The 14,549-nt window shown below is 36.7% G+C and overlaps 1 protein-coding gene across 2 annotated transcripts in view; it reads left to right on the top strand.

Moving 5' to 3' along the window:
* Window positions 1–14,549, top strand: part of LOC126266874 (maternal protein exuperantia) — a 66,853-nt gene that overhangs the window by 47,220 nt on the left and 5,084 nt on the right. Inside the window, exons 1-3 of one of the 2 annotated variants that reach the window (XM_049971522.1) lie at window positions 7,580–7,592; window positions 8,165–8,450; window positions 8,756–9,085. In XM_049971522.1, the coding sequence (XP_049827479.1) occupies window positions 8,172–8,450; window positions 8,756–9,085 (609 nt within the window). In that variant the 5' untranslated portion in view covers window positions 7,580–7,592; window positions 8,165–8,171. Of the gene's footprint in view, window positions 1–7,579; window positions 7,593–8,164; window positions 8,451–8,755; window positions 9,086–14,549 lie in introns of those variants that run through there. The other variant, XM_049971521.1, reaches the window with a different exon arrangement.

The following is a 14,549-nucleotide window of genomic DNA, read 5'->3' as shown; positions in this document are numbered from 1 at the left end:
AAATATAATAAATTTAACGTGATTTTGACTTTTGAATTAACACGTTGACTTCACGTGGCACCAATGTCCACAACAGAACAACACGACTGCTGTCATGCGGCCCCAGCAGCAACAGCAGAGCGTCACACCTAATGTTGTGGCCATCACCTGGTGGTGAAACATTCATATCCGTATTTGTGGCAAGCATTGTGTAAAGGACTAAAATTGCAAATAAATTTTGTCATGTAACTCAATCCAAAATACTTCCTACATCGATTAAGATATCTGTTCCACAAGCTAATTGCATCGATGTACTAAATCTCTGTACTGAGCAACAGTGCAGATAAAAAAATAAAAAATAAGAATACTGTGAATGTTTGTGAATTTAATTGCAGGACTTTTCCTAAGAAATTTTTTAATATTCTCTGAAAATAATAAGTATTATTATTGTAACTCCAGGAATAGAAATTCGCTGGAGGAAGAATTCTCATTCTGAATCTTGGTGACTTCGATCGCAGGACTCCACAGCTGTGGCGATCGACGATTTAGTTTTGATGGTTCTGCATGATCTCAAAGAAAAATCGAAGGTGAATGAAAATGGCAGCAGATCCTTAATCGTTGTGGTGGGAATAAATACACATCCAGGCTGTTGAATGTTACTTTTGAGAAAAGAAGGCAATGTCGCACGTCGTTGATTCTGATCTGTGTTATTGTAAATTTGATGCAGGCTCTTGACATTATTTTCGCCACAAGATGTAAATCTTGCTGGTAAAACTTAAACATATGTAACGTTCAGTGTCAAGTGTCAGGTTTTTAAAAGAATGAATTACCTTTTCCCGATTTGCTGTCTTTGACAATGATTATATACGCTGTTTATTCATCAAGATAAGCTCTTTTGAATTAATGGTTTTTAATCCTTCCTTCTTTTCTATGTAGACACCAAACATTAAAGTCACCATTCTGATTGCAAAGGCGGACTGTCCCTAGGAAGACAACAACCAACAAAAAAAATTAGAAATTACATCCAAGTCGGCAAACAAAGCCAGAGATACAATGTACAACAGTCTGTTCTTAGCATCGCTGCTACCACTCGCAGTCACAATACCTTTGAGTGTTAGTATTACTGTCGTAGTTTTTAGCATATAAAGAAATATACAGCTTTTTTAGTCTGTCCAGATCTGATGTAAAGAAACAATTATGCTTCACATTTCAAAACATATGCAAAGTAAGAATTTGGCCACTACCAGCCTTTAACAAAATAAAAAACATTTCCACCCCACTGACAGTTTCACCACTTTCACACATGTGTTATAAGACAGGGAATACAATGAAATATCAAATTCTCTCGACGTGATACTACAATTCACACTGAAAGTCATGTCATGTCACAACACTGTCATGTCAGGATATATTCCACTTCCCATTCTGTCATGTTCTGTCAATCCACTTAGCCCAGTACCGAATGGTGAAAGTAAGATTATGAGTTGCAGTATCATACGTGTTATAAAAAGTTGGAGTATAGTATCAGAATTGAATAACTAACAACATTTATTACTTTCTGGGCGGGAAGGAGCACTTGGTCCCCGGGCGGATTTGTGTCGAGGTCCGGTGAACCGGCCAGTCTGTGGATGGTTTTTAGGCATGGTAAAGTGCTGAGAAGTTGAACATTAGCAAATATGAACATTTATTTGCTACTGAAAGTACATAAATACAAACAAAATCAACCCCTGTTTACCTTATCCATTAATATTCTTTTTCTTACATAACTAATAATATCATAAAGAACCGTATTTTTCTGCTTCATTAGAGATCACTTTTTCACTTAAAATCTTATTTAATGAAAATTGCTTCATCAACATATGTTCTTATTATATACAGTGTGGATATTAGCTCTCTTCTAGTTATTTGTTTCCATAGTATACATCCACATCAGAGCACTAAAATCGAACCTTATGTGACAGAGTCATTAAGGAATCAGAATTTAGAAGTCAACAGTTTCTTCCTTTCCCAAAACATCTTCATCCAGAGTGATCTGGCAGCTCGCTCTTCTGCAGATATAACATACTTCTTCTGTGAATGACAGTGATATACATTCGTTCTTTAGGAGCAGCTTCTCTTCTTTACATCCAGTTTGATGTTTGGTAACGTTCAGTTCATTCAAATCGATTTTTACTTCTTTAAACTAGCTGTGTCTTACTGTTTCAAAAGTAGTCAAAAAGTTTTTAGGAGTCTGTTATTGAGTAAACAATAAATGTGGCCGAAAAATGCAACCCTTCTTTTTAGCATTGTATCAATAATGGATTCATTTTCTTTGTACACAATCGAATTGGGCATTCTACATTGACCATAAACTTGGTTTTTTTTAATTGATAATCTTTCAGAGTATTGTCAACTTTCTCCAGGTTATCAGTTGTTGCTTGGGTGTTTAGTTTAAATAGTGCTTCAATAGCATATGTTGCCCCCAGTCTAATGACAGACGACTCTGTGCTCTTTGTAGTTTTAATGTTCCCATATCTCTTGATGCTCTTTCATTGGAATTCCAAGTTACAATCTCACCAATATATTTAAACTTTTTTACCACCTTAATTTTTTGACCATTATGGGAAATAATATGGGTGTGTCAGTTGGGAAGGTGGGTATCATTTCTGTTTTATCAAACGAAATTAGCAGCCCCATCATTGCCACTAATCATCCTAGTTCGTTTATCTGAAACTTTTCTTCATTGATACTGCTTGCTAACAACGCCAGATCATCTGCAAATGCAAGGCAGTCAAGTCGATCTTTCTTCCAATCTTAACAGATGGTGGACAGATCTCGTTCCATTTGTGCATGATTTTTTTCCAGCACACAATTAAACAGTAAGGGAGACAATTCATCAACTTGTCAAAGGCCAGTAAGACTCTCAAAAGATTCAGAGTTATTAAATTTACTCTAGGTTTAATATTTCGAAGGGAGACTGCAATGAGGCTGACAAGTTTTCGCTGGTGTAAACCAAATACCGTTAGGATAGACAGTAGACATTCACAATGGATACTATCACAGGTTTCTTTTTTTAAGTGATGAATGTGATCACTATGTTCTTGCTCCTGATCTTTTGGTGTTTCATTACCCATTGAACACCAATAATTTAATTAGGGCAGCTTCATCCTGAATGAAAACCTCCACCTAATTCATCTTCAAGCTGTTTATGAATTCTGAACTACAAAAGCTTAGAGAAAAATTTACAAGAATTAACCAGCAAAGATATACTACTATAGTTATTTGGATTCAGCCTATCTCCATTTTTGTGAAGTGGATGGATTATTGCAGTTTTCCAATCCTTTGGAAATTTCTCAGTATTCCAAATCTCATGAAGATGCTTATGTAAAGTCGGACAAGTTTGTACATTTACATACCTCCAAAGTTCTGTCACTATTTGATTCTCTTCACTTCTATTCAGTGCCTCCTCATTAGTTATGTGATCTACCCATCTAATCTTCAGCATTCTTCTGTAGCACCACATTTCGAAAGCTTCTATTCTCTTCTTGTCTAAACTATTTATCGTCCACATTTCACTTCCATACATGGCTACACTCTACACAAATACTTTACAGATACGACTTCCTGACACTTAAATCTATACTCGATGTTAACAAATTTCTCTTCTTCAGAAAAGCTTTGCTTGCTATTGCTAGTCTACATTTTATATCCTCTCTACTTCGACCATCACCAGTTATTTTGCTCCCCAAATATCAAAACTTCTTTACTACTTTAAGTGTCTCATTTCCTAACTTAATTCTGGCAGCATCACCCGATTTAATTAGACTACATTTCATTATCCTTGTTTTGCTTTTGTTGATGTTCATCTTATATCCTCCTTTGAAGACACTGTCCATTCCGTTCAACTTCTCTTCCGGGTCCTTTGCTGTCTCTGACAGAATTACAATGTCATCGGCATTAACATTACAGATTTATTTATGAAATTTCCAATCCATGGCCACATGATGTATCTGAAACTCTCCTAGCTTGAGACTGGGACATTTCCAAATCATTAAGTTATGTGCTCTTCTCTTAAATGTCATTGTATCCAGAACCAGTCGATGTGTCATGCAAAATTCAGTTAACTGTTCTCCATTCCTGTTTGTAATTTTCTGCATTAAACATCGACTCACCATGCTTTAAAATTTGTTTTCTTGTTCCGTTTTCACATTAAAGTTTCCAAGTATGATTTTAATATTAGTATGGCCGTTACCAATTGGTCAAGTTTATTCCAGATTTTTTATGTTCCATCCTTATTAATGATATTAGTCAAAACATGAACATTTATCCATGTGTGGATTTTGTTTTCCTCCTTAATGGTTAACAATGCATTTTTTGGGGCATTAGATGAAAAATCTCAATTGGGATCCAATATTCAGTTGTGGTCCAAAAAACCTACCTTGAATTGGGGAACATTTTCCATTCTCCTTTCTCCTAGTGGTCCTTTGTAAAACCAATATCCTCCCAGTTTGATTGGGTCCTGATCAGTATTATGTAACTCTTGAAGGTTTGTGATAACTCTGTTGTGTTGATCTAAGACAGCTATAAAATGTTTCAACTTACTGACTTTCCTTAAAGAATTGATATTTACTGTTGCAATATACTAAAAGAGTCATGGTTTGTTAAATTTCAGTCTTGTCTTGAATGGAATATATTGCATATTTGTTTGTTTATTCAGCTCATCACCAGATGCTCGAACTCGACTTAGTGCTATATGTGACATCCAATCATGACCAGATGGTATCTTTGTTGGGATACTCTTGTTGTTGCTATCCAGTCCGATAGATTCTTTCGATAGAAGACTCCTCATGTTTTTTTGATTGTCTGATCAATGATCAAGTGTCTGAACAATGTCGGTTCTGTTCTGTTAAATAAAATCTAAATAATTTCTCCCTTTCAGATTTATGATGTCGCTTGTGGAAGAACACTAAGGGAAAAAATATCATGGAACATTTGTTATTTGCCACGGAAGCAATGTATAATCCTTATATATAAAATTCTCGTGTTGCAGTGTTATTTGCCATACTCCTCCAAAATGGCTTGATCGATTCTGATGAAATTTTACATGTATATTCGATAGGTCTGAGAATCGGTCATAATCTGTTTTTCATACCCGTAAGCAGTAAGGGTGGTCCACTACAAATTTTTTTTCTTATTTTTTGGACAGAACATTTTATTTTTATTTTTTATGATGTGGCATTACAAAATACATGCAACCATAAATTTTTACCCTTTTACCTCCAACCCCTATTTTTAATAGCGATTTTAGTAATTTAATAATTTTCAATCCCAGTCGATAACTGATCAATTATCACTTAATCAGTTATCCGTGCTGTCTACCAGTGATAGTCTTTCACTATTCGATAGATAGGTAACTGAAAAATACGTGCCAAAAGCAACGACTCGAATATCCCTCTTTGAATCGACCTAAATAGACCGAGAAGTTTAACGAGGTAGCATGCATCACTCACCAAACCGACATTTAGGCCTAGTGCACATGCATCGATTTTTATTGTATGGAAATAAAGAAGTTCCTATGGTCTCCTCTGTTCCTCTAAAAGAATTTAATCGTACAATATTTTTACGTACGATAATAATCGATGCGTGTGCACTAGGCATTATTCATAATGCTGGCGAACACATTTCGACACAAAATTACCGTTATGTTTGTATTTGTATGCTCGTAGATGAGCCGTGTGTCGACTGCAATTGTTAAATCCGCGCGATTTACCATAGAAACGCTAGAACTAATAGTGGCTGATACTTCCGGACTTCTCCCTCAGCCTTATCTCACACCCTACACAGTTTTCCGTGATTATTATTGTTTGTATCGCGAGCTCCCGCCAACAATTCTGTTACACGTATTCGTTGTGTTGCACGTTTACATTATTCTTATAGACTAGAGATAATTTACATGGCAAAACAGTTTGCCGGGTCAGCTAATATAAAGATTTTCAGGTGTGGAACATAGTTTTCCTGGTATAACTAGTATCAAAATAAAAATTAAGAAGTGTGAAATCTTCTAGTACTATATAGAATGAGTGAGCATGGTGACAAAAGGTTAACTTCCAATGTTAGCAGACGACCCCTTCAATACTTTCTTCCTGAGACACAATGACGTGGCTTGGTGTGACGTGATGGCTCGAGTTAATGCCACCATTTGAAATGCATTGTGAAACTTTTTGACGTGATGTGACGTGACGTAAAATGACGGTCTATTTTAACTGGCCTTTATTGTGACCAGTCACATAACAAGGTATTCCAAGAGGAGAGTGTATTTCTTCATTACCGAATTGCGTTCCTGTAAATGCAGTCATAACAATCTTTAAGATTTGTATTAGGGATGTGCAGCTCATGTACAGGCTAGTTCAAATGAACTTGGACCAAAGAATCTGTATTTCTGAATTCCTAATGGAATTGTGCGAACTGCGTCCGATCCGAAGACCGAAGCCGTTCCGTCAGTTCATATAATTCAGTTCAGGCTCCAATTCCGAACTGTGCGACGTGCGTCAGATCGGAATATCGAAACTGTTTAGTTCACTCAATTCAGTTCAGGGTCCAGCTCCAAACTGTGAGAACTGCGTCGGATCTGAAGATCGAAATCGTTCCGTTATTTCAATCTCCATTTGCGTTCCTCCTCTCCCTTGACGCTTCTTTATACCTACTACATGATTTTATTGTTTGTCTACACATTTCCCCAGCATATAAATGTTTCTTTCCCATTTTAAAAATTAATTTTTGTGAAGTGGGAAATAGGAACGAATTTTTTCCTTTTTCATATCCTATCAGATAAGAAAAATCAGATAAACGTCCTTGGTGACAATGAGGATAATTTAATCTTTAGTGTTTCCCTCTACCCGGGTTCCCAAGTAAGGACATGGGTTAAAATCGAAAGCAGTCAGCCCATACTAACATTAAAATTGTACTTACACATATAAAACGTTATTAGAAATGTTCATTTTATGTTTATTTCTATAGCTCATCCAATTTTTTAGGCAGTAAACGTTTGCTCCTGATTTATTAGTGTAAGAGTTTTTCTACGTGCTCCTCTTTTTATTGGTACTTTAAAGATACAGTTCATCTGAACTAGTTCAGTGAGAAGAGCCTTCTCAAAAGGAATGATTCCGTAAAAAGAAGCACTTGCCCCATCTCTTATATTGTATCATAACTTTTAATAACAAACGCCCTCTATTTTCCGTTTATTGACGTTCGTTCTTGTTTTTGAGGTTTGCTGTCCAAAGAGTATAATGATTTGTTAATAAAACTTATTTCACTGAATTTAATATATTTCTTCAGCAGTTCTTAAAAGCAACATGATCGCATTAAATATAAACGTCTACATTTAGCATGTCTTTTCAGTTATAAAGATTTTAATCGATGCGATTCTATCGATACTAATAAGAATCTCGCCGCGCACTATTTGCGTATTGCATACGTAACTTTCAGAAGGCACCCATTTCTATCCTCCACGTGCATTGTGTAGTGAAACGTATAGTGACGTATGAGAGTCGAATGTGTGAAGATTGTCAGTAGTGAGAATAATTGGTAACGTTTTGGACGCGCTGTCTGATAGTTTAGGCATTGACCACCCACTGGTAAGCGAGACATTGTCGTTAACGATGATTATTTATACTGTTTGCATGATGAAGGGGCGGGGCTGTTAATTTTTCTAAGAATAGATTGTTGCCGGAGAAAAACATGTTACTTTTCCTGGCTTTCCTGTTCGTGAAAGCAGAGAGTGATTGTTACCTAGGATAGGACACTGTGGTTAAATGGGGATGTTGCACATGCCGTACAATCAGCACCATGGACTTCGCTGTTTATAATTATTTAAGTGTGAAGGAATAACGTTTGTCTATCATATCGGTCGTAGAACTCTTGCACAATGCCATATTGCATTATTCATCATTTATTGAGAAGTAGTGTTATTACAAACACGTGATACTCAGTCCGCTGTGTGTGGGTGCCAAGATTCCTGAAAAAGTTTGTCATCGGACCAGACTTAACTAGCGTTGGAAAATAGACGTAACCAGTTGTCACATTTCAACTGAAGAAATATTATTTCTAAACAGATGACAACCTTTATTGCTGAGTTGTATAAATACAAGATATTAGACAATTGTTTCAGTGGTGTATTAGATTTAAATTTCTCATGTTTCGCTTATAGGAGAGTGATGGTGTCAACAACAGTATCAGAGAATGGCACAGAGAGCGGAAAGACGGTGGATCTTTCTGCTGGAGGTGAATACAGGTTGATCGGTTGGGATGTGGATGCAACTGGACGTACACTAATTGACGAAATTTGTCAAGTTGCTGCGTACACGCCAACTGACAAGTTCTCTCAGTACATTATGCCCTTCGGAGATTTGAATCCTGCTTCCCGGAACAGGCATAATATGGCAGTGGTGACAATTGGACGATATAGAATGCTGAAGGATATTAAAGCTGGAAAGGTAAGATTATGTAAATTTGTTACCCATTTTTCCTCCCTCATAATTTCCGGAAGATTTGTGGCGATGCCGGGTATAAGACACTTGTATATTTTCAAATTTTCTCCGTGTGTAGTGAATTTGACTGTCATTCTATTGGCTGTATATTTCCGTATAACGATAAATCTCATTGTAAGAGAGTTATGTCATGCTGAGAAGTATTAATTTGTACAGCTACGTTTATGTTCAGAATGTTATATAAATCCTCATGTCCTTTTGTATAAAATATTTGTTCTTGATTAGTATTTTGAATCAAATTCGTTTTTCAGGTTTTAAAAACGAAGAGTGAAATTTCCGCCCTTACTGATTTCGTGCATTGGCTGGAGCAGATAAGTGGAAAGACAAAGCAGAGTCTTATTCTGGTTAGCCATGAAAACCAAAAATTGGCGTCATCGTTGCTGTTGGAGGCATTGAGAAAGTACAACCTGCTGGATAGGTTTTGTGCAGTAGTGAAAGGATTCGTCAATGGTTTTTCTGTTGCAGAAGTGAAATGTGCAAAAACTGTTAAGGCTTTTACACTTCGTACATTATCTCGGGTGCTTCTGGACAAGGAAGAAGACTTAAGTAGTGCTGTTGATAGGGCACGCCTTGCTTATCAGGTAAACATTAAACAAAGTTTTTGTTTATTCAGTTACAGAATCTGGATTTTGGCTGTCTAGCTTCAGTGTTGCATCAGTTAATGTTGCAGTTCTGCACTACTGCCAAGGGATAACATAAGAATTGTTGCACTCAAGATTATAGCATTTCATTTTCCAGTAGGATATTTAAATTTTTCTGTTTATTAAAACAATTGGGGCAGTCCATTGTTATTCATAGTGCTATGTGAGTAATCAGAGGGTTGTCACAGCGTAGTGAATTACTAGGAACTAGTTTGCAGGTGGAGGTATGTCAGATTTATCATGGTACATGACCAAACATTTATTGGTTATTGTGTTTAGACTTTGAATGAACAATGATGAAAGAAGTTAAGGCCATGTAGCATTGTTGGATGGGCACCATGATGGGTTGTTATTATTCCTAATCACAAAACTTTTCTCCACAATGGTTCTTTTTTCTGATTGGTGATTCAGGTGGGTATATTGATTGAGGGTTTTGTGTGTGTAATAAGAGGACTGGATGAAATGTAGTGCTGGCTACTAGATACTTCTTTCATATTGCACCAAGAGGCTGTTAGGTTAAAAATCACATCTGACAGATGGGTCATCATGTACCTGCCTCCATTCACTTGATAAAGGTTTGGAATTTGATCCAAGATATTATTGGAGACTGGTATTGATAAACGTACACTAAAAACTCTTTCCCATTGTGGCTGTATGCTGACGCAGTAAGTCCTCCAATGCGGGGACTCTGAAACTCAGGGATGCATTACAAATTAATCCATGTAGGTAGATAATGTTTCAGAGCTCCTAAACTCCTCAGTTTTTCACTGGATGGTAGATTACACTGAAATTGAAGTTATGTCCATGAAACTAAAGTTTTTCTCTTGTGTAACAAAATAACTTTCAAACATACCTTGCAGTTTCACTTAGAATGTTTGAGGGAATGTTAGGATTGGTAGGATTATTCTGAAAATGTTTACATTGTTCATATTGTCAGAATTATAGCAGTAAATAAAAGAACTGTTGTCAACAGTGAATGTATATATCTTGGTGTGCAATGAAATTTGCATGTTACTAGACTGCATGGGGCACGAACAATTAAATCTGTTGTCACATAGGAAAAATTATAATTTTAGCAGTTTGTGGCAAGCTCGAATTAACAGTGGAGAGGGAGTGATGAAATAAAGGCTGTGAGAATAATTTTCAAATACTGTTGTGCAAACCCTTTCCTAAACAAAAAATAGGTTGAGAAACTTTCTTAACCTGTGGTCTAGGCTAGGTTGGAAGATGAATGTCACATTTGTAGTAACAAATTGATTTGCAGTATAGCCTTAAGAGTTTTCATTGATGATAGTGATGAGCAATTTTCATTTATAGTTGGAAAAAATGTATGTTTCATGCACAGAAAGGGTGAAACTTTGTTTTTCATATACTTTCAGATGTGCAGTCAGCAAAGTACTTATTAATCGTCTAATCGTGAACACAGCTGGCCCCATTTTTCTCTTGCACTTTGATAATTAATGTAAATTTACTTTCCCTTCAATATTGTGATTATGATCTGTACTCCTCAAATTCCACTTACTAATTTTATATGGGTATTGATTTCCTGGCCAGATTCTTTCATAAATTGTCTAAAAGATAAGTATAATTTGACAGACTGCAATTCTTTGGAGAGGTTACATGTTGTTTCAGGTGTGTGTGTGTGTGTGTGTGTGTGTGTGTGTGTGTGTGTGTGTGTGTGTGTGTGTGTGTGTGTGTGTGTGTCGAGGAATGATAGGCTGAAGCTTAATTTCTATCACACACATTTTTGTACTTCCTCCAGAACTGTTCTGTGATTAAAATTCTTGTGGGTTTTTAAAAGAAGTCGGTTTCATCTTGTAGGAAATTGTTCTAACTGCTGCCTTGGCACACTGTTGTGGAAATAGCTACTGTTATGCATAATTAACATAGAAACTACTTCTGTTAGTGGATTTATAATTACAAATTGTTAAAACAATGATTCTTCTCATCTACCCTTTTAATTCTGCCTTAAGTACATTGTCAGGCAGTTGTTGGTAGCTGTTCTCATTAGTTATTGGGTATGCTTCTTAAATAAGGGTAAAAATTTATTCCATTGGTTTAGGATATTTAACCATATCAGAATTGTTGGCAAAACCAGAAATAAGGCATAACATTAGGATATTGAACATGAACATATGTTGTTGCTGCAGTCTGTTAAAGCAGTCGTAATTTTGTATTGTCATTGGCTTCACTGGTCTTCATATTGAAATCAGTTTGAATCTTCATTTGAAAGATATAATTACATTTAGTGGTTCTCATTGGCTACCTATAAAGACTTAATTGTGTTCACTTCTTGCCCTTCATCATGTGCAGCACCCAACAAGAGCAATGTACGCTGTAAGTGCACTTCAGCTAGAAACAAAAGTACTCTGGAATCTTAAGACTGCCATGGACTGCAGATTCAGAACTAGATTGTGTATGGATCATGCAAAGTACAAACAACATATTAAGTAATTGGGGCTTATCATTTAACACTGTGTAACAAAATGACAAAGCAGAAACTGTTTTAAAAGTGGAATTAGGGAATTTGTCACATGATAATGAAAAAGCATTGTGAATTATCTGCCCTTAGTTATGTAGGCTCACAAGTTTTTATGGGTTCGAGTAATTTTTCACGGAAATACAGAAGCGTCAGATTCCATCCATCTGCTTTGACACATGTCACTAATACGGCAGAAGCGACCATACACTAATACTCTTAAATGGCACCTATGACATTACGTGAACATGCCCACAAACACGAAAATACGTTGGAAAAACCCACACACTTTCCACAAAAACCTAATGAAACTAAAAAGATGTGGGGAAATTGGGGGTTTTTGGGTGATGACAAAGTAAATATAAACAGACAACATAAAACTCCCAAATTCCACTAAACACAACATGCTCTGGAATTGTAGACACTTCTCTTGACCTATATAGCTCAATATAAGCTCCCGATCCCATAAATTAGAATCAAACACTTCCCTTCACCTACATAGCTCAACAGCAACTCCAGATACCGGAGTACCCACAACCACATAGTGGAATCGAACACTTCTCTTGCCCTGTTTTCCTTAAGACATCTCCACATACAGCCGTCCCTGGTCTGAGCCGCTGGAACTTTAGTAAGCCTCATTTCTTTATGACATACTGAACATTTCAAGACTTCATCAAAAAATCCGAATGATTGAAGAAATTTTATTAGAGACAATGCACTGTTCCCTGACATCACTGACAATTGAAAACTGTTGACCTTGTCAGTTACATCTATACCTACAAAAGACATAAAGCAATATACCAAAATTTACACACGAAGAACAGAAAAACAAAAATAATGTTGAAATAACAAAACTAAAATTGTTAACTCACTGAAAAAATATTCCTCTGAAAGCACTGTTCAGATACCACACATGTGCAATGCTATCGCGCAAATGAACCCCGTATGTCGCATAACACGTTACCCATAAACACACCACCAGAGAACCACCGACCGCAACAATATGCCACCTACAAACACGTCACACACTCAAGCTAAACCAAAAACATCACCTAACACACCACCAAAGAGCACCCGGTTGACCCGTTAGCACTGTTGAAAATGTGGAATACGGTGCTTCAAAAAGATTCACTGGTTGCAATGTTGAAGCACTGTTACCTGGACATGTATTACATGCTTGTTGAACATGGTGTGCTTTAGATAAGTTATTCAGTGATCATCCCTTTTTAGTATGTTGGTAGGATCTCATCACTACTGTCTTGTTAGATAATTTAGCACACATCACATGTAATTGACCCAAACTGACTCTTCATAAAAGCAGATGTCTTAATAGTGTAGCACTGGAGCAATCAAATCTTGATGCTATTAAATTAAGATTCAGATAGTTGTGGCCTCAAGTTTTTACAATAATCTTCAATAAACATGACTGAAAATTTTGCAGTGTGTTTTAATCTGAGACAATGTTGGCCTGTGTGCCAGGGATGCACAGACTACTGCAGCTAGCCAATTAGTGCTAAGTTTGTTTCTGCTTAATGTACTGTGAAAACTTCAGGCATATTTGAGCATTCTGTTTTATGGGTGTGAAATTGAGATTGGCTGATTTTTGTAGCATCTTTTCTTTTCTGCGAGCTTTCTCATAATGGGTGAAACACTGAGATGCTAAGTGTTTCATGGACAGGCAAGGGATCTTACTTTCAAAGTGAACTCTGTCTTCAAATGTAAGGCAAATTCATGGAAGCCAGTGTGTGACATTGCCAAGGTGCATCAGTGTAACATACTGTCGGCGCACTTTCTGCCGGTTTAACAAAAGTAGCTTTCCTTGGGAGCTGCAACACAGGCCATTAATCCTGTTGCTGACCACAATCTAGGATGCAGGATAAGGGTAAACAAATATTTATAGATGCTGTGATTGTCGGTGTAATATCAGAACAAAGTACGTATGTCAGCTACGTCATTCGTTAGAAAGTAACAAGGAAAAGGGACAGACTGCTCTGGAAACACTTGGTGCACAGATGTGTAGCTTAGAAAAGTTCAATTTTCTTAATGTCTAAGTAAATTTAACAATATAGGTTGAAACTAATTTTATAGCTAGTGACAATATCTGTGTACCTGAAAATTTACGTATTACTTTTATTCACTTGCATGCTGTACCATACTGTGTATTGTCCTCTTGAAGATTTTCTGAAGATTTTTTCTCAGTTGAGGACTCCTTAGTAGCTGTATTTGCTGCATACTGTGCTTTCTGTGCAAACCTTGTCAAAGGGCAGTTCTCTGGTGCACTGTACTCCAGGATCAATCACTATCACCCTGCTGCTGTTGCCATTATTAAAAGCAATACAGTGTGACAGACTCCCAGTTTAGCCTTCCAGCGAAAAGATTTTTGATAGTCCATATGAAATTTTTCTTTGGCTTTTGGGTCTGCCCCTTTAGGCACTTTCAAGAAGTCAGGATGTACCAGGTCACTGTAAAGAGCTTGAGAACTCCATGACAGCTGCTGGTTTGGATTGTTCCTGGGAGTATAAAGTTTTTGAGTATTGTAGCTTGCAGTGCTCGGACACATGAATATGGTCTGGGAGGGCACAATTCGTGTATTGGTTTGTTGTAAGTTGACACATTGTGGGCCTCATTTTGAACACTTGGATGTTATTCTTAATGATCATGCCATAGTATTGTTGCAATTCGTCACTAATTTTGTCTGTCAGGCTACCCCTAACATTTTATTATAAGTTTTTTAAACTCGGTTGAAACTTCCTGGACCGGATAGCCATCCTCTTCTGGATGTGACCCATACAATTTCAGTTTTTGTTTTAAGATTCACCATAAAACAAAGGCTTGGTTTTGTGCTCTAAATCTATAACATTTTGTTAGAATTTGAAAGTATCTTACTTGTCAGAGATCCACACTGACTTCGTTTTTTGTTACCAA

The sequence above is a fragment of the Schistocerca gregaria genome, chromosome 4 (assembly GCF_023897955.1).
Source record: "Schistocerca gregaria isolate iqSchGreg1 chromosome 4, iqSchGreg1.2, whole genome shotgun sequence".
In the NCBI taxonomy this organism is placed as follows: domain Eukaryota; kingdom Metazoa; phylum Arthropoda; class Insecta; order Orthoptera; family Acrididae; genus Schistocerca; species Schistocerca gregaria.
This window is presented reverse-complemented; position numbering and strand designations above follow the sequence as displayed.